Below are 20,977 nucleotides of genomic sequence, written 5' to 3'. Positions count from 1 at the left end.
GCAGGGTGCAGTTTTAGGTCATATCCAGGACCAGGAGCCTCCTGACTATCCCCTACCACTCCTCCCTTATCTCCAAATGATACCAGCAGCTGTGCAGCCAGGCAAAATGCCCTGTTTATATGGGCAGCCCTGAATCTAAAATGGCTGCCCTAATCAGGCACCTGCCAGCTGCTGTCTTCTGGCTCCTTAAAGTGGTAGGCACAGTGTCCTGCCACAGGGTATTAAATCCCTGCTTCCCCTCAGGCTACAGGGGTCTGGACCCTCTCCTGCTCCTACTGCTGGAGCAGTGAGGAGGGTGGGGGACGGGATGCCTGGCAAGGGCTGGTGTCCCCTTGCCAGGCAAACCTGGCAGCACTCCAGAGCAGGGTTTCCCATCCCCACCATGAATGCTGCATGCCCCTGGAGGCTGTGGGGGCACAGTGACTGCCTGCAGGCGGTGGCGGGGGCATGGCAGTGGCAAGCAGGGAGCTCCTGCAGGCAACCACAGTGGTGCTGGCAGCATGGGGGGTGGGTGGCCACTGGCAGTGTCAGCAGCGACAATCAGGGACCACCAACAGATGCTGCTGGCAGTGTTGGGAGTGAGGGGAAGTGGGGGGTGGCAAGTGGTGACTGTGGCTGAAAGCCACCTTGGTCTCTCCCCAAAAAATCTCTGCCCTGTGACACTGATTTAAATCTCTGTGCTGTGACCATTCAATTAGGGTGGGCCCAGCACACAGGGGACCACACCCTCAGCCTGTCTCTTTAGGGAACTGGAGCTGGCTGCATTCCTGAGGGAGGGGGAAACCTGCTCCCTCTGCTTACGTGACTTGCATCACTTACCTGGGTAAGGGGTTTCTACCTGGGGAGCTGGAATCTGCCCGGTAACTGGTGATGCATTTCAGATTGGTTGGCTGACAGCCAACTGGGGCTGACCTCCGCTGGCCCAGGTGAATGAGGTCACAGGGGCTATATAAGTTAGGACGGGGAAGGAGGCGGTCTCTCCTCTCCGGCCATGAGGTGACGCAGCAGCCAGGCAGGGGACAGAGAAGCCTTAACATCTGAAACTGGCTCTCTCCCCCCAAACTCATGAGCTAGGAACTGCCTGCCTCCAAAGGGAAACTTCACCTGCCTTTGGAAGATGCTTGTGAGTAAGCTACTCAATCTGATTAGATATTTAGCTGGAAGTATAACAGATGCGTAATCAAAAGGCTACCACAGCCAGACTGTTTGCTCTTTAGGATTTCTAGATATTGCTCTATCCTGTACCCTAGTTTACCCTACCCCCTGTAATCAATAAAGTTCTCCTTTTTGACTGGTGTGGGAGACTTATTGAGGGGTGGGTCTAAATTATGCCTAAGAGACCCCTTAGGTCTGTGGACTAAGGGAGACTATACCTTTTTGCCCCCGGACTTGGGGAAGTACCCCAAATGCCTGTACTGGGTTGAGTACCTGTGGGACTTTAGGCCTGTGTTACCCCAAGGACACAGGGCCGCGTGACAGTCCATTCTTGGGGTGGTGGCGGCACGTTACCCCCAGACTAGCGAGTGTGCACCGGGAGAGGGGTCGGCCGGACATAAGGCTCCCCTAGGGAGGCATTTGGAGCCTGGAAGGTGGTCGGGCGCAGGAAGGTGGGTGGCTCAACGCAGGAGCACCCCCTACTGACCCGCCTCACGTGGTGGAAACAGTGGAGGGATACGAATACCCAGCTGTGTTCCTGAGGTGGGATCTGCACCCGCCACAGCGACTGCCCGCAGGCACCATCAGCAGCATTGGTGGTGCTTTTTGCAGAGGGCGCACTGCCAAGCTTAGGGGGTACACGTGCACCTGCGTGCACCCTCTACGCATCGCTAATAATCCCCACCCTTTTCTTAGCCAACTGAAGCAGTGATAGTGCTCTGGGTAGGGAGGAGAGGGGCAGGGCCAACCCTGCTTGGCTGGAACGGACAGCCCAGCCCAGCTGATCCCAGTGCTACAGAGCATGCTGGAGGATTCTGATTTAACTTAAACCAGGAAGGGGTCTGGGACAGAAGTTTCATAAACTAGTTTGACCCAAGTCAGTTAAGTCTGATATTACATCCATCCAGGTTTATCTTAAACCACTTTTGGCCATTTTGAAACTGGTTTATGTGCACTGAACTTCTGTTCTGTTACAGGTTTAAACCAGTTTCTGATTATTTAAACCGGTTTATATGTTACTTCTATCCCTAGCCTTAGGGAGTGAATAGAATTTCAAGTGGTGAGAGGTTGCAAAGCCCACAAGAGACTTGCATCAGGGTATATTTGGCTCCTACCCAAGGGAGTACATGCATGAGTCTGACTCCAACATCCCCTTGTATAGATAGCTAGAGGTAAAATGATCTTTTAAAGTGGGTGAGACTGACAGGTTTCCTCTTTTAACCCTTTGCTTCCCTTGACAAGCTTGATCAACACAAATAGAAATAGATTTTTCTATTAATAGTGTTGTGGCTGCTGTCCTGAAATTCAGATGCAACTATTTCTTCCTATTCACCTTTCCTAATAACAGAAGTAAGACATTTTACAATGTTATACTTATTTTAAGAAAGTAACCTTTTGGAATGCTGTAGCAAACTTGTAGAAATTTTATACTACAGGAGCTAGTGGGTTAATGAATATTGGAAACAGCAGGAATGAAGTAGGACTTCCTCTCCTCTTTGCTACAACAGTGGCTCTGGTTTATATTGTTATAGCTTGATCCTGTAAATACTTGCCACCAAATATAGTGCTTATCCTCATAAGTAATCCCACTGACTTCAGTGAGGTACACATGAAAAGCACTGCTTTTGGTAGCTAGTTTATGTAGGATTGAACTCTAAGTTGTTATTGTGTCAATTAGAAGCTTATTTTTATCCTATTTCTGTTGAAAATGATCTTCCTGGCATTAAAAATATTTGTTTTAGTGACACTTCAGAAACATTATTTAAAAACTATATTGTTTTATTTGTGTTCATATATTGTAGCTGGAATACTTACTGACAGAGTAACTTCTTGGACATTTTCAAGGTTGACCAAACTGAATTCTGCATTCCCATTCTCATTATTCTGGCCTCTGAAAATCTGTTTTTCATTAAAAATGAAGGCTGCACTATGTCAGTCTCTACAACACAATCAGTCTCTTCTGGTCAGCCTTACGAAAACAAACTCAGAGCATTGATTCTCTTCTTGGGTGTGCATACACATGCTTATAATTGGAAACATAGCTGACAGTTCAAATATTTGGCCTTTAAGTATCCACTTAATTCTTGCATACTTACCCAGAAGTAACATCTGTTCAAGTCGATGGAAGTTTTTTCTGCATAAGAGCTTGAACTTGCTTGAATTTTATCTAATATTTTTATCATCTATATCACCAGACTGTAAATATATAAATCTTTCTAAAGATGGAAAACTGGTTGCTGCTTGTTGCTCAGATATATTTAGCTATATTTCTTTTAGTTCTAATTATCCAAGCATAACTACGTTAATTTGTTCTTTCTTTTTAATTAGTTTTTCAGATTAACGTGCAACAGAATTTTACTGTTTCTATTAACTTGTAGTTAGATACTTTTTTTAAAGGTTGTATTCCACCTTTCTTAATGAAAAGTCAATGTTCTTGTGGCCTCAGGACCAAGGGAACTACAGGAAAATTGAGTTCCCAGCAGTGGGGAGATGGCAGAAAGTTTATTAAGGTTTAATTCAGAATTCATTTAATGTAGATTTGACAAAACTGAATGTACTCTTTCTTACCCAGTATCTATGAAGTGTGGCAAAAACAGACAATGGAAAGTCTTATTTTTTTACTGTTGCTTACATTTTATTTAGCATTGATCACACCTCAGTTTTGGCTATTTGTTTTTATTTAACACTACATTTCAATACTTAGAAGTTCAATAAAATTGTAAATTCTGAAAAGAATTTTGTAAAGAGATGTGGCAAATATACAATCTGTCTGTAAGCCTCTTTTGTATGTTTTGTATTTGCATATTTCTCTCTATAAAAGCAGGCCTTCTTGAACAGTACCTTGTATACCACCAAGGAGTGCTTACTGTTTGGTCTGCAGAAAGCTGTTTGGGCATATATGATGAAGGTCCCTTCCTTGTTTACAGCTATACATTTCTGTAAAGAAACTGCAAATCCTATCAACATTATTGATTTCCCAGGCAAGAAATAGCTATTCACAGTACAAGTACATCATTTAAGCCTAAACAGGAGGCAAGGTAGGCCATGGTCCCGTTGTGAAATGGCAAGGAGTTCTTAGGGCATGTGTAGACAAAACAAGGGGCATGTGTGCACGACACTTTAAAGTGGGTTAAATGCTTTGGCACTGCTTTAATGGTGTTGGTGTTTGCACACATCAGCAGCATACTATGCATTAACTCCAGCTGCTGTAGCACATTCGGCAGCATAATGTGCCTTAAATGACTTCAGGGCGCAGCAAATTAAAATACCTCTGAGGAGTTTTAGTTTGCCCTACTGCCATGGAGCGAAGCACCGGGCTCTGTGCTGCTCAGGGACTGTGCAGGCAGCCTGGCAGCAGCCCAGGAAGGCAGGCTCCACTGAAGGGGATAAAAAAAAAGAAAAAATATCAGGCTCACCATTTTTGTGTTTTGTTTTTTCCCCCCCCCCCCCTGGAGCCTGCCTGCCTGCCTGTCTGAGCTGCACAGGGACCCAGTCCTTCCCTCCGTGGCTGTGGTGTCCCGCTGGGACTGTCCAAGTTGGGTGCCTGCAGGCAGGTGCTGCCTGGGAAGGAACTGCTGCTGGAGAGGGAACCACCAGCCCTCCCCTCCCACCCCTGCAGCCCAGGGACCACTCCATCCGCTGGCAGCTCACCCTCCCCTCCCTGCCACCAGAGAGGCAGGTAAGACACGGGTGTACACAACACGGGGATTTACTTTGCCCTAAATTGAAGTGGTGTTTTCAAAAATCCACCGCCTCAGTTTAGGGTCCCCGTTTTGTCTACACACGCCCTTAGAGACAATTTAGATGGGATTTATTCTGAAAAATTTGAGTGCCCCCACGTAACTTTAATAGCACCAGACACTTTCTCAGGAAGACTGTCAATATCCTTCATGTAATCAGTCATATTTTCTTCTAAGAATCATTTGACAAAGGGAGAGGCAAGGTAGTCTGTCAGGTCACCTGATGAAATATGTCTTGTATTCAAAAGCTTATCTAAGTCTATCACAACTACAGGTAGATCAGTAAAACATCACCCTAAGAAATCCTTACATCTCACATAATTTCTGGACCATCATAGCTACAACATTACTCTTACGCTATATTGACAAAGGGATTAATTTCTAAATCATAGACTCTTAAATATCCAGAGTCATGACTTCCTATGAGATGCAGTAAAAATCTTTGAACACCAACTACTTGGAATCCTAACTTCACACATGATTAGTGCTGAGGTAGGGAACATTTTTAAGTTGAATATTTTTAATAGGAGACTTTTTTTTCATAAACTCCCAATTTATTATTTTTGTAGGATGAAAGAAGTTGGAACAGCAATGGTAAAAAAGGGAATGAAAGTGTATAACATTCACAGAGTATGCCAGCACCTTAGACTTGGTCAGCTGAAGGGAAATCACTTTGATATAACTGTGAGAGATCTAGGGCTCCAACAAGATGATTCTTCTGCAGATCTGAAAGAGAGAATATCAGAAGCAATTGAGAACATTAAGGTAAAGTAATTCCACAATTTAAATTTCAACACTGTGATATTTTTTACCCTGTCTAAAAAAAATGTTTATTTGGTTTTTGAAACTAAAACAAATGTGCTTTGTTGTCTGCCTGTTCATTCTATCTTCTGTCTCTAGTTCGTTGGCTGTGGCAACATTTACCTGTTTTGGATAATGTCTTCCCTTCAACTTGTTTTCACAGTCCAAGGGATGAGGAATAGATCAGCTTTCTAAATAAGGAGGACAATTATTATGGCTGCAGTGTTGAATAAATAAAAATGTGGATGCCGCAATAGATGGGGATATGGCAAATGAACTGAAGAGACTGGGAGACAATTTAGAGACAAAGATAGTTATGATGTACCTGCCCCATCTCTTACATTTGTTGGGAGTGGGAGCATATAAATCAAATAAGTGAATAAATAGGAAAATCCATGATTTGTTTATGTAAAATGCATAGGTTTTCATGGGCTTTGGATAGAAAAGATAACACTGAAAATGCAAGTAGAAAAGAAAGGAAATTTCATGGCACTTCTTGTAGATTCTGACAGGACCTGTCCTGACTGACTAAAGTAAGTCATTTGACAGGAACTTGAATTAGCGAGAAGAGTAGAGGGACATTAGAAAGAGAGAAATTATTTTATCTGCATGTATTATACTAAACAATATTTCTTTCTTTCTCTCTTTGCTCAGTAATGGTCATCATACCTGCTGTTTCAAGATAATTAATTCAGGAATAAAGATAAAGTTGAGAAGAATCCTCTCTAATTTATTTATACTTTAGAAATTTTTGGATGTTATTTTCACAAAGGAATCCTCAGTTATTGCTTTAATTCGTCCATTCTAGTTTTGATTTCATTTTGTACAAGGCAAACAGACTGAGGTTTTATTTATTTATTTATTTTAATGACGTGGTTTTCCTTGAAAAGGGAAATAACCTATCAGATATTGGATGCTTATTGATTAGATTGCTTGTGTCCTGGCTGTAAACAAACTAATTCAGCATTGGGATTTCAGTTTTTTTATGTGTACAAATGGACCTGTGGATTCTAACCTGGTATTGAGCATATTTAAATCTTTATAGCTGTGCTGTATTTTAGCCCTCAGTGGGTCATGAAACTAATTTCCCTGGCCCGGTTTTATTCTGGCAAACAGTCGGAACCCTCACCAGGAAGTTCTAAAATCCTAAACACTGGCTTAAGAGATGGAGTCATCTCATGACAAGAGGTTTTGTTTTTTTTAGGAGACAATATCCAGCATCGCTTCATATTTCTGTTCTGTTTCAATGCAACCACTGCTTAGGTGTTTCAAATCTTTTTATACAGATCGTACTGAGGCAAAACTCCTATTAATGTTGATTTCAATGAGAACTTTGTGCAACTTAAGCATTTGGCACATGGAAAATACTCAATTAGTTTGATATGATATACAGTAGGTAATGATTAATGTATGCAGAAACATTTTGATTTGGTTTATTTTCATGGAGAAGCTTAGCTTTTTGAGAGGGAGCGCGAAGAAGCATCTCTTCCTGGTGAATTCCTGGGTATGTCTGCATAAGGTACTTGCTATGCAGAAACCTAATAACACTGCGCAGTAGCGTGCTAGTCAAAAACCATGCTAATATGCTACTGCGCAGTGTTATTAGGCTACCATGCAATAAGCATCACAGAAAAAACAAGCGCCAGTGCTGCGGTGCAGTAACTGTAGTTACTGAGCATTTAAGCAAGTACTAAACTAAATGCACAGTAACTGCTGTGCATTAACAAATGTGTGGACGGGCCCTTTGTGTGCATGTGGTTGAACAAGTCATTCATGCCTACATCCTCAAAGTCATGTAAGCACCTACTGCATTTTCATATGTGTAAGCACCACAGCGCTGGGTGCTTCAAAAAGTGCCTAGCGCTGCAACGTTTGCAGTTATATAAGCGGCAAAATGCACGACGGCGCTGCAAAAATGGCAGTGGTGCACTTTTGAATGAAAACATATCGGAAGTGCTTTAGTTAAAAAATCCACTGTGTCTGTTTTCTGCACGCTTATGCGCATTTTGCCGCTTATACAACTACGTGCAGTGCAGTATGCCTCAACTCTCGTGCAGAGCAAGCTCAATCAAGCCTGCTCTGAACGGGCGGATCTCTGGCACATTGTGGGACAGAAAAGTATGTGTGTAAATTCCCCTAATGTCTAATTTGACATTAATTTTCCACAGAAATCTATGATGGCTGGCTAGCTAAGTACCTTTGTGCATCTCGTTCTCAGTGGATGCATCTACATGTGCCAGGATTAGGACACAGTAAATTAACTAACTCCACCATCAAATAGTAGTGTTAGTGACAGTACTGCCTTACAACAGAAACAGTAACTGCATTGAAATGGGTGTGTAAACAGTGACAGGAGGGTGGATTGATTTAAATCATTGATTTAAATCACCAAGAGAGAGCCTTGATTTAAATCATTGATTTTTTTAAATCAAATTTCCCACTGATACTTCTTCACATATTTTTTAAACAGTGGTGCAAATCAGATCACTAAAACATGTTAATTTACAACTCAATATAGCATTTTATAACATCTGTCCTTAAACACTACTTTTTTTAATTTTCAAATTTTATTAACTGTAACAGACAAGTCATCACAACACTAAACATACGCTGTCCTTAAAACTTCTACAACTAGATCTCATCTCCCCCACTCCCACTGTCTTTTTTTATTCATAGACTGAAACAGAAATATGAAGTTTTCCTGCATTTTCAGCTCCCAGTCGATTTTCTTAGCTTTGAGTGAATAATACCAAATTTTGAAAATATTCTCTCTGTACCTGCAGAGGGAGCTACTGCTGTGAAAAGTTGGCCTAGCAACTGAAGGAACTCTGTTTCAAGGTGCCTGGCTAATGATTTCCACCAATTCAGGAGAGTGACCTTGTTCAAAACATCATCAGTAAACATGTACTGTTTAAATGGTTCCCCTCCAGCCCTTAAATTTGTTATGACTGGTATTACTGAGGAATGATTTTGAGATGCCCATGCAATGGCAGCATCATCTTCAGAAGTTAGGCATCTTTCTTTATATCTGGGGTTGAAAAAGTTTGCATTAAAATGTGGTGGAGTTAGTGCTTGATCCATTTGCTTCTTTATTGCCTGCAGTTTAACTTTCTAGTTATGTGTTTCTTTCTTCAGTGTCTCTTGAAGTGCCTTCCAAATTTCAACAGCATCAACAGTGCAGCAACAATTTCTCTGAAGTTTGTTTAAGGCTATGGATATAGGCTTCAGTATACCCAGCATATCCTCTACATTTCTCTTTAATCCAATGTTAGATACTTTGGATGATATACTTCCATCTATTTTATCATGGTTTCCTTCACAAATTTTTATGAGAATAGGTCAGTTCTTAATAAATTGTTCAAAAGTGTCAACCACAGAATTCCATCGAACATCTTAAGGGAGAATTAGTTTGGATCCTCCTGCTCTTTTTAGTGAAGCTGAAGCAAAATGGTTGTTATGGAAATATTTTGCGACTTCAACAACATTTTTCTTTTATTTCTGGAGAGGTACTTAAGTCTTTGGCTAAAAGATGCGTTATATGGGCACTGCAGCCAGATGTTATTAAAGAGCATCCTTCTGTTTCTTCTTTTAAATATCTTCTCATCTTTGCCATGTTTGCAGCATTGTCTATGCCAAAACTGCGCAAGTGATGGTTCAGTTCTTGTTTGCAGTTTATTACCGCTTTCACTGCCACTTCTTTTAAATATTCTGCTGTGTGGGCATTTCCCAATGTATCTTTCAGAAACAATAGATATGCACCCCAATCTTCTGTTGTCACGCAGGCACATATTACTGTCATTGTGTACATTGCTCCACCCATCAAGGCTTAAACTGGCAAATTTCCCCTCCGTATTTCTTGCACACTGTTCAGGTTCCTTCTAATGCACTGTATCTAGCAACCTTCCACCAGTGTCTGCTCTGCCAGGGAGAGTGTAGCTTGGTCGTAAGGACTCAGCCATGTCAATGAAGTGTTTATTGTTAACAATGCAAAAAGGAGAATTTGTGGCATAAATGAACTGAGCAATCTTTTTATGATGTCTTGTTGGTATTTGCTGGTCTTTACTGTAAACCCATCCATGGTGGTGGTTTACTGAATAATTGAAATTTTTTGCTTGCTACTGATACTTTGTTGTCTGAAATATGTTTAGTTACAGCACTGCTGTTAAAAGTACCAACAGAAGACTCTGAAGTTGTTGCAGATAGACAAAGTCTCTTATGCTTAAATGGGATCTGGAAACAAAAATGATTTTTGAATAGTCATTCTTCTCAGTTCTTCTCACTCTATTATTCAGTTAATCATTTACACTTTTTTCAGCTAGGATGCGGATCTGATTCCAAATTACCAAAAAAGCTAAGACTGACTGCACTAGAGTGCACTTAATTTTGGAGTAAGCCCCACTGAATTTGCCGGCACTTCTGTTTTTTGAGAAAACAAGTATAGGATGGGGTTTCCTTGGAAAAGCTGAGCTACACTAAAGTAAAATATGGTATAGACTTATGGCATCCCCACTATGGTCTGGGGCCATGATGTTCCAAAATAAGGGGCAGGTATTATGCAATATAAAATAAGAAAATGACACCCAGTGGCAACTGGCAACTCTAGACTTCTAGATTTCTCTTCCTGCAGCTTTCTATACCGTAAGCTTGGGTAATAGATTCTAAATTTGGTTAACTAATTAAACAAGCCATAAGGATTAGCTAAGATAAACTTCTTTTTCTAGCAACATCCAACATGGCAAACACCTTGGGAATTTACTTGTTAAATCACACTTGTACTAAAAGGCATAGAGAGTCTTGAAGAATGATGCATTGCAAAGTGAATTATTTAATTTACTAACCAGCTGATCCATATTGTTCTTCAGACATATCCAGATCTTCATTCACATCATTTTCTCCCAATAAGCAGTTTTCATTATGATGTTTCATTCTTGTAACTAGGCCCTGCATCTCCTTCTTGCACTTCTTACACTTAACACGTTTGTTTGTTTGTTTGTTTGTTTGTTTTACCTAGGGAAGGAATTTCTTCAAAATATTCCCAGATAGGGTCTCTCTTATGCCTAGAAGCCCTGACACTTTTTTCTGTGGCAAAAGTATTGGGGAATATAGGAAGCTGTGTGTGTACTACTGAATAATGTCGTCCCTTTTTCTTTCCAGTCCTCTCCATTGTTCCTTTCTACTCTGCCTCCGTCCTTTCCTATGTTGTCTCTCTGTCTTTAAGACAGTGTCTTAACTGACTCCTCTGCCTTGCTTGGCCCAGCTTTACCACCACTTAAGCACAGAACAGCAACAATCCTACCCAGCCTGGGTCTTTGCACTTGCAACTTTAATCTGCTGAGAAACAGAAACTGAAAGCCCAGAACTTTCAAGAAGCAAGAGCTGGTAGTTAGGCTGGACAGACAGACTAGAGCCATTTTCATGAGATGAAAAACTGAAATGAATGCCCATTAGGGCTGTGCGAAACAGCACCGTTCCGCTTTGACTTCTGTTTTGACATTTTGAAGGAACAGGTTGTTGTTTCGAGTTTAGTTTAGTTTCGAAAGCACTGTTCCGTTTTGTTTCATCAAAACAGTTTTGCTGTTTCAATGTTTCACCTGTAGGCTATAATGAGGAAGTACGAAACTGGAGGAGGATCAGCCTCCTGTGGTCGCAGGCAGATTGGGGGCCTGCACCCCCAGAGGAGTCCGGCAGAGCCCCACAGCCCTCCTGGGGGTGCAGGCGGGAGGCTGCTGCTTGGGACTGGCGCTGGGAGTTGAGCCCAGTGGTGGGAGGCAGAGCGCAGTGCCGGCTTTGCCCACCTTTCACCACGGGCCTGAACTCCGTGGAGCAATTTGTTTCATTTTGAGGCTGTTTCGAAGCACTTCATTTTGTTTTGACGCTGTTTTGACTTGTTTCAAGCTCAAAACAGCTAAATCGAAATGAAACAGCTGGCGAAGTGTTGCGCAGCCCCAGTGCCCGTGTTTGATTGGTAGGTAACTCAACATGTGAGTGTGATAGACCCATTAATTCATTTTTATGAGACTAAGTGTAGGTTTAGCATGTTTGTGATGAGATTTAATTGTAACTGTTATTTTTTTAAATGAGAGAAATTTAGTATTTTATTGATGATTTAAATTTTTTAAAGAAAATCTGATTTAAATACAAAAGAATCTGATTTTAAATAAAAAAAAAAAAAAAAATCCATTTTAAAAATTCTTTTTATTTATTTTTTTTAAATTATTGATTTTTATCCACCCTGACAGGAGTTGACCAGGGGTACAAGGGTGCTGAAGTGTGGGGGCTGCCTGCCACCTAGCCACAGCCCTGCACTATCAGCATCCTCATGCTCTAGCCGGCCTCTCTGCTGCCTCATGCCACCACCTGGAGCCTGTATGGCAGCGGTGCTCCCTACCCGCTCGAGGCTGCTTGTACCCTTGCCCAGAGTGCTGTTGTCCTGGGTGCACACGTAGACGCTGTGCCCAGGAGCTGTCAACTCAAGGTGAAACGACCATAGAGTTTGTGTTGCATTAATTGCATGTATAGATGCACCCAGTTACTGTTTTTCAAAAGTGCACTTATAGCTCCCATTGTGCTTAGTTACAGGTCTTGTGTGAGGTGCTTCTAAAAATCAGGAGACTCCCTTTTTATTCATTTGTAAAATGGAGAAACTGTTAAGAGCTGTAATTAAGTAGAGCAGTTTATAAACTTTAATGAACTACATACTGATACTATTAAAGAATTTTCATTTTGATATACATTTTTATTGTAAAAATAATTTGTAATAAGAAAACTGAATGTAAATGTGCTGTGCTATGTATTTACTTAATGTTCAGTAGGTATTCATACTTTTAACCATTTTATTTCTTTCTAATTGTAGACTAACGGATTTGTAAATTACTATGGACCTCAGCGATTTGGGCAGGGACAAAATGTTCGGACAGATCAAATTGGACTGGCTTTGCTGAATGAAGAAATGGTATTTATTTCACAATGTAAATAGCTACAGTCATCTCTTTCCACAGTTACAATTGTAATGTCTGAGTCTAGTGTTGGAGATGACCATCCCATTGAACAGTCATCTCATTTGTGACATAAACAGCGAGAGTAATTTTTTGAAGAGATTGCAAAATCACTTTCTACAGTGGTGTATAGTCTAAAGTTAAATATTAAGTGTAATTTTTTTAAAGGCTGGGAAGTGGTTTTCTGTCTTGTCCTGGAGATATCACACTGGTTGTCAGAAAAAAACTGAATTATCTAATGGGTGACTATTTTCAATTCAGCTCAAAAGAATTAACATTAAAAACTTCTCCTCCCCTCTGCAAGTGCTTCTTAACTTGTGAACTTTTGAACTGTGCTGAGTATAGTTGGTGCAGTTTTCTATAAAGGTCCACAGGATTGTTAAATATGAGCTATTCTAAAAATTAAATGTGCCAGTTATTACAGTGTGTGGTTTACTCAAAACATGGCTGCATCTCATTACTCCTTTGCTTCTGTTGCTTAGCCAGTTTTCAGGCCACATACGTATTCCTATGCAACTAATTAATTTCATGAGTCAGGCCGTAAACTCAAAAGAGAACACAGTAGACACTCTGATTTCATACTTGTGGCATTTTAGCACTTTTTCTGAGAGGAGAGAATCTGAGCATGCTGGAAAGATCTTTGCACAGATATAAATAGCTATGCAATATGTAAGGAAGTAGACAGTTGGGATCACTGCATCAGATCTTAAACTAGATATCTGAGGTACACTGTCTTTACTTACTCCTAGTTACACTGAGCAAGAGGAGAATCAAATCCTTATAGCAAGAGGACAGTGTCCTTCAGAATAATTTTTACTGTATGTGACTTTTGAGGCAGAATAAAAATTACCATTACTGTTATCTAGTTGCAGCTGGTTAGTAACTTAAATCTCTCTAGTCTTAGTTCTGATAGCATTCAAATTACAAGTAGATTAATTTTTTTAGCAAACGTGCATGTTTCCCTACACAGCCTGATACAGAGCAGGAAGATGGGTGGTAATGGCTTGAGACCGTCTGTCTGACGCAGGGAATAGCAGCTGGGGCTTTGCATGTCAGTGAGCTGTAGCTGTATTAGTGGTAGAAACAAGGAAAGTTTTGAAGTGGAAAGGTTTAAGTTATTTCTATCAGAGTATCCTCTAGTTTTATAAGTACTCTTCTGTGTGTGAGGCTGTGGAAATCCCTCAGAATAAGCATTCCTAGCTTAGGTCTCTATAGACTTTGTTGGAGGGGAGCAAAGGGGGTGACTGCTCTAGGCAGCATACAGACTTTGCAACCAGGAATATTTCCAGGTGGTAATTAAGGAAAAAGCAATAATCCCTGCATCATTTGTTTTCCCCTCTGCAAGATTGAAGACTGTTCTTAGCCTTCCATGTGACTGCAAACCCTTCCTTCCAGCCTAGAGAAGAATGCTCTAGACCAGTGGTTTTCAGACTGTGTCTGCAGAAACTTAGGGTTCCATAATAGTTAATCGGGAGTAGGAGGTGGCAGAAGAAGTGGTATGAAATAGTTACATGACTCAAAGTCTGAAAACTACTGCACTAGACCAGTGTATCAGACTCATCCCGCTCCTCCGGTCAGATCCAGGTGTGGTGGCAGAGTGAGCTGCAGCAGCAGGACAAGGGGCAGCAGAAGTAAATCAAACATTACTCATGCTCTAGTGCTGACACCAGTTGTGAACGGGACTCTGTGCCTCAAATTTCAGTAGCCCCACTCCTGCTTGCCCTCCATTCAATTTCCTGACCCCTTTACCAGCCCCATGGGCCCTAGGACAATTTTGCAGACTCAGTTTTCCCCAAAAACCAAATGTTTGATATCCTTGCACTAGATCCTCTTATTTCATGTGTGGCATTTTGGAACTTCAGATGGATAGAGGAAGAGAATTTGAGTCATCAGTCTTAAGGTACGGTCAGATTCTGAGATGTAATAGTGGTTCTCAACTTCATTAGATTCAAGGCACCCCTCATTAGATTCAGAGCACCCCCTAGAAGATGCCAGGGCTTAGTTTTCCTGCCTTTTTTGACTGCAGAAAATAATAGAGCGGTTCTTCTGTTGCAAAGAACTCAGAAACAACATAGCAGGTTAAAATGTTTTTAATACTGTGGATTCCTATTTGAAATCTCTGGTTTTATCTTGTGACTTATGTTTGCACACCTAATAGTGATGATAATGTCGCACCCTGAGGCACCCTTGAAAAAGGATCTCTGGTTTGAAATCTCTGGCACCCTGGTTGAGATTCACTGCAAAAGAGTATCCCATCAAAAAACTCACAGGTGGGGGTTTCTTCATCAGTTAATTGCTTTAAAACAGAGACAGTATAATTTAATGTATTATTTTTAAAGGTAAAAGCTATGAAGTTATTTTTCACACCAGAAGATACAGATGATCCTGTAAACCAGGCAAAGAAGTATTTTCTTCAGACTGGTAAGTCTCATTTTTAAAATGTGTTTCATGAAAGTTCTTCTACATAGTAAGAATCTTATTCTTCTCTCACTTTGGATTTATGCCAATCATACTACTTCCACTGGATTTAATGGAGTTTATTGCTGAACATGAATGGGAAATCAGGCCCCAAACATACAAACTATCAAAATAACACCACTCTGTTTTCTGTATTAATTTGCCAAGCAATTTTTTGTTAAGATTTTAATATGGATTCTAGTTTAAATTCACAGGGATTTAAGATTTACTGAGACTGTTACTCAGTGCTGCCTTGTCACCAGTTTGAATTTCCCAGAATGAGAGTAGAGTAAAAGCCAAGTGGACACTCAGGATTTGGTCATACACATCTTGTCTTGAAGTCACATTTACTTTACAAGATATTGTTTTGAAAATGAAAAAGGACATATTTTAACATGTTTTAAATTGAATGTGGTCTTATGTTTTAATCTTTCTGTTTGTAGTGAAGATGTGCCTTTGGCACTAGCTATGGCATGTACATTTCCTGCAATACTGTTTTGAACTTTGTGCTGACTTATTCTTTTTTAAAACTCTGAATGCTCTAAATCAGTCCTGGCCAAGTTTCTTTGGGTGAATCTGATATCTTTTATTAGACCAACTTAAATAGTTGGAAAAAAATTTCTTAGAGAGCTTTTGGGTTTAAAAACTCTTCGTCAGGCTGAGGAAGCATCTACAGTCAGTATGTGTGCTCTTCCTGGATGGAATGAATAGTAAAGAAGCCAGAGGCTGGTATGCATGCAAGAAAAGAACCTTGTCTGCCTATATCCGTAGACCAACACAGCTACAACCTACACCCCTAAATCAATCCCTAGTTTTACTCTGTACAAAATGACTAGAAGATGCTGCCATTTCCCAAGGTGCAGGGCAGTGGAGAAACTTCATTTCTAGCAGAGACTTTACTGAAAAAGATTGCATACTGAAGAAGATTGGAAGGGTTTCTCAAGACTGTGCCCTTTCTCCCCCTATTTAGAATACCATAATCTTTGGTGAGGAGCTTCAGAGGAAGATAAGAGTTGTAGGCCCAGTTGCAGCTGAAACTGAATGCAAGTTAGATGTTCAGCTCTCTTAGCTTCCTGAGAACCACAACTTTTGTTGTTTACAATATTTATTGGACACTCCAAAAACAAACAAACAAAAAAAAAAAAAGATGAAAGGCTCCCTGAGCCTACTAATACACCAAGTCAGTGTGTAAAGAAGTGTTCATTTCTGTAGATAGAAAGCACACAAGGAAATACTAAGACTAGCATCACATTGCTCCCCAGTCTGAATGACCAGTGCCAGATATAGCTGGGTTGATAGGGAGAGGGCAGCCTCAGCATGAATTCAGACTGGGGCTCAAACTTGCCTCTGGAATTGTAGCGGACTTCTTAATTGCTTTGCCATTGGGCCTTCTGTTGGAAATTATTTCTACATGTTACACAAATTACCAATTGCTCAAATTACGAGCAAGACTTTATAAAGGGGGATAAGGCAAAGTGCTGCATTTATTGATTACATGAGTTAGACATAGAGGTTCGAGCACACCATTCATACAAACGCACACAAATCATCATACACATCATTACACAGAGACATACACATACACAAAACAACCATTTCATCCACACACACACCAGATATAGTTACCAGTAGTAGTTGCTCAGCATCAGCCCAGGGTGGCCAACCTGGGCTTATTGAGTAGATGGTGATTTAAAGATAACAGCTGGAGCGGGGTGAACAAATGCATCTGTGCTCCGATGAAACAGCAGTAGAGAAAGAGACTCACCTAACTTGGCATTTTCAAAGTGCTCTTTTATAGGGATTGGCATCCTTTGTTTCAGTACTTTGGGGTTTTTCTATACCCAGCTTTTGTTTCTGTGGTTGTTCTTCTTTTGTCTTCAGTTTATCTTAGCCTTGGAGTGTTCTTGTTGCCCGTCTGGTGGAATTTCTTCTTTTGTTATCTACTTTGTGCCCTCAAGCTTCAAAGCGATTCTTCAGCTGTTTGTTAGTTAGTTACTGGCTGGTAACTTACATTTGATGCCTTGTTGCTTACATAAACAGTTGACTCTTCTCCTGTCTCTATGCCATTTTCTCACCATTCACCCTTTTACACACACTTATACATAAAGGCTATGCAGAGCTCATTCACTTATGTCAAGCAGAAGATACAAAATGGAGTTCTCAAGTTGCTTACAGGACAAGACTAACATGGTTGTACTTCACTATTATTACATTTTATGTTAGCATCAGCTACATTAGTTCAGTTCATGCTACATATGCAGTTAGTGAGTGTGGAGTGTTGTTGCAGTGGTGGTGGTTCAGGCAGTGTGCAAAAGTCGATCAAAAATAGGTTTGTCATCTTTTTATTGGAGCAACTCTGTAGTTAGGAGAGATGTTAGATGAGCTCATCTAACATCTCTCCTAACTGTGTGGTTGCTCCAGTAAAAGGTTTTAATAAACAAGTCCTTGTTTCTTGTTCTGTGGAATTGGTTTTCAATTCTTTATGTCCCTTGTATTGAATCTCTGACATAATTCCTGTCTTATGTTAAACTCAACACTGAAACATTCATAAAGGGTGTAAACAGACACAACATTGTGAAGTGTTTAAAATATAATGGAGTTTGAAACCTTTCAACCCTGCCCGCCCCCCAAAAAACCAAAACAAAACAAAAACCCAACCATGGAGAGACATGCAGCCCTCCCCATTATACCTCCTGGCTGGAGTACTTTATGTAAAGTTCCACTCCTCCCTCCCTGCCCAAGGCAGGAGTAGAGTAGACTGTCAGTGAAGCCCTGCAGGCCCCCTCTCCTGGGTCTGATTGTCATTGAGAGCTATCTTGTTCACTGCATTCTGCCAAAACCAGGAGACCCCTTGCCACTGTGCTAGATACTTGAAATCAAACATGGAGAAGTACATGGGAATTGGGGTCTGGAGAGCAGGAATCCTGGTTCTGGATGGGGGGTGTGGTGCAGAGTCTCCTGGCTCTGGCAATCCCTGCAGCACCTAAAACAGAGTCTCTAGAGTAGCAGCAGCCAGGAGGTGGGAAGATGGGTGGGCAGTAGGATGAGAAGAGCTCTGCATTGTTTTATGCTTGAAGAACTGCACTACCATGCACATACATGGTTCAGAATAATACTTGCTCTTTCTTTGTATATTTGTCACATTTTGAGCATTTTATTCCATAGATACGTTTGAATGCTAGCCTTTCAAATGTTATGCCTGTTTCCAGCCAGAGACTAGAATCTGTCTTCAAATTAAAATGACCTATTTCTGACACCTGTGTTTCTGCTGTTATCCATCTTAAATTTACTCTCAAAGCCAAAAATCTTGGAGTCACTGTTAATTCCAAATGTATTTATCAGATCCCCCCACATTTGTACATCTGCTTATTATTATATGTTGACAAGTTAGCTAGGGTATGTGGTTTCAGGGGAGGGCAGATGTACTTCATTTTTGCAGATTAAATAAGGCGAACTTTTCTGCCTTATGCTAGTCTGAGGCACAAAAATACATTTGACATGGCCTCCAAAGTCATCAGCTTGCCTTTTCCAAAGCAAGAAGTAAAAGGCTATGCTGTTCCAGGTATTCTCTGAGAAAATTACAAAGGAAAGAAGGAAATATAAAAATTTGAAAATACAAATACAGTGCATTTGTAGAAGGAACATGATGGGATAAACTTTTAACCAGGCTCAGACTCTATCACGGGTACAAACTGCACTTGTCAGTATAAACCAAGCATGATATTTTTTCTTCTCACAAGGTGTGCACCCTGAAATGACTTGGCACTTATCATTTTGGCAAATTGGAGCACTTAGCTATGGAAATGCTAATGCGTTTATACACTTTGTGGATGCAAAAACTGTTTGTGCACAGGAGAAAGAAGCCGTTTAAAAACGGGGGGCCTAAAACTGAGCACGTCAAGATCTGTAGTGAAGTTTGCTCTTTACTTTCACATGTTAATTATATGGTCTAAATGAATCCTTAAAGAAATGATGCATCTTTATTTCCAAAGAAGTAGACATTCTTTGAATTGAACTAGCAGATAAATTGCAGTTAGTTTCATTTATATTCTGTGTAAGTTACAGAAAATGGAATTATTAACTTAGGCTACTAAGCCTAAAATGCATAAGATTGAATTTGTCTGATGATAGATTGAAGCTGGGGAGTAATAAACATAAAGCCAGTTTAAATAAGTTAGTGTGACAACCTGTTTCCTACCTGATTTGCTTTATCCTTTTAGTTTTAAATTTATTTTTCAAAGTAGACAACATCTGAAAAATGATCAATTCCCCCCTTACTTCTGTATCTTTTTTTCCAGAGGATGCAAAAGGCACTCTTGCAAGGATGCCCGAATTTAAAGTAAGAGAGAAGATGATACTTCGTGCCTTGAATCGCTATGGAGTGAACCATGAGGGCTGTACACGAGCATGGTTTAGTCTTCCTCATTCCATGCGCATATTTTATGTTCATGCATATTGCAGTAAAATTTGGAATGCAGCAGCATCTTACAGGTTTAAGATATATGGGTCAAAAGTAGTAGAGGGTGATTTAGTCCTCTCTGAAGAAAATGTTGATGAAAGCTCTTCTCTGAATGACCGAGTGAGTTTTGAGTTTACAAACAATATTCCTTGTAAAAGTTAGCTTGGCACACTTAAGTGGTTTAAGATGCAGTAGTCCTGATTTTATGTTTAGACAAGGTTTCTAACTGAATCATGCTACCTTTGCTATTTTCTTTAAATATTAATTTTGATTAAAGGTAGGTAAAGTAGCTTCGCCCCCTCTCAGTTGTCCACAAATAGGCATATGTGATGTCTATACTGTTAAAGCTCCATCCTGGTTAGTGTGTTCAGGGGAAGAATAGAAACAAAATGAAGGTGGATTCAGGGATCAGGACTTGGCCAGATTGGTTATGTATGTATGAAGCCTGGTGATCATTTTCTTATGTATGTTTCTTTCAGTATGGGTCTGAAAGACCTACAAATCAATCTGTTTCTTTTTTCAGAGGTGTTGATATATGGCAGCCAGCTTCTCTCCTGTGCATCAGATGCAGTGTAGACTTTTTGTAGTGTTTTAATGGTCTTCATATGGGCATAACAGTCAGAATAAAACCCAGTTTTTTAAATTTATGAGTGAACATCTTCCAGATACGTACTTACTTCCTGGAGTAAGAGAAACTTAGATGTCACTGTAAATAGTCTTCCAGCTTTAGTAAACCGAAAATTCCTATTTTTATTGTGATTTTGATCAAAACATTATGAGAGGGTGTCCTAATAGATCAAATAGATTAAATCAATGGAACGATGAATTATCATATGTATCTAACTTCAAGTCAGATGAGCATGAATGTGAAGCCCTGTGCTAGAGTCTTGCTTCAAAAGTATTTAAGATTAGTAAATATTTTATGGACAGCTCTTTCCTAATATAATTATTACTTTGTGTTTAAACAGCTTGATTTTGTTGTTGTTGTTAGTTGAAACAATCTTTCTTCATTGTAGTCAAATATGTCAGAATCCTTGATTTATTTGGAGGGCTACATGGAATGTAATACATGATTTGTTCCACAGTCTACTTTTCTATTGTGTCAAACAATAAGTATTTTTATTTTAATTTTTAATGCCAGGTCCACATAGTAACTGCTCCAGAAGAGTCAGCTAACAATTATACAATACATCAAGTAAGTTTGTCTCAAAAATAATATTTCAGGGAGGGGACTGAATTAATGAAAATGGTATTCAAAAAATAATGCAACTAAATTAAAGGTGCAGTTTTATTTTTTACCAGAATGCATCCCTGTAAAAAAAAAAAAAAAAAAAAAAAAAAAAAAAAAAAAAAAAAAAAAAAACCATAAA

At 40.1% G+C, this 20,977-nt stretch overlaps 1 protein-coding gene across 1 annotated transcript in view; it reads left to right on the top strand.

Annotated features, from left to right (window-relative positions):
• PUS7L (pseudouridylate synthase 7 like) overlaps window positions 1-20,977 on the top strand; it is a 45,871-nt gene that overhangs the window by 16,213 nt on the left and 8,681 nt on the right. The window contains exons 4-8 of the mRNA XM_019514602.1: window positions 5,465-5,660; window positions 12,550-12,648; window positions 15,031-15,112; window positions 19,447-19,727; window positions 20,749-20,802. Of these exons, the coding sequence (XP_019370147.1) occupies window positions 5,465-5,660; window positions 12,550-12,648; window positions 15,031-15,112; window positions 19,447-19,727; window positions 20,749-20,802 (712 nt within the window). The remainder of the gene's footprint in view (window positions 1-5,464; window positions 5,661-12,549; window positions 12,649-15,030; window positions 15,113-19,446; window positions 19,728-20,748; window positions 20,803-20,977) is intronic.

This window comes from Gavialis gangeticus, unplaced genomic scaffold, assembly GCF_001723915.1.
Source record: "Gavialis gangeticus isolate Ggan-Ray unplaced genomic scaffold, GavGan_comp1, whole genome shotgun sequence".
Lineage (NCBI taxonomy): Eukaryota > Metazoa > Chordata > Crocodylia > Gavialidae > Gavialis > Gavialis gangeticus.
Note: the sequence above shows the minus strand (reverse complement) of the source record. Positions and strands in the feature narration are given on the sequence as shown.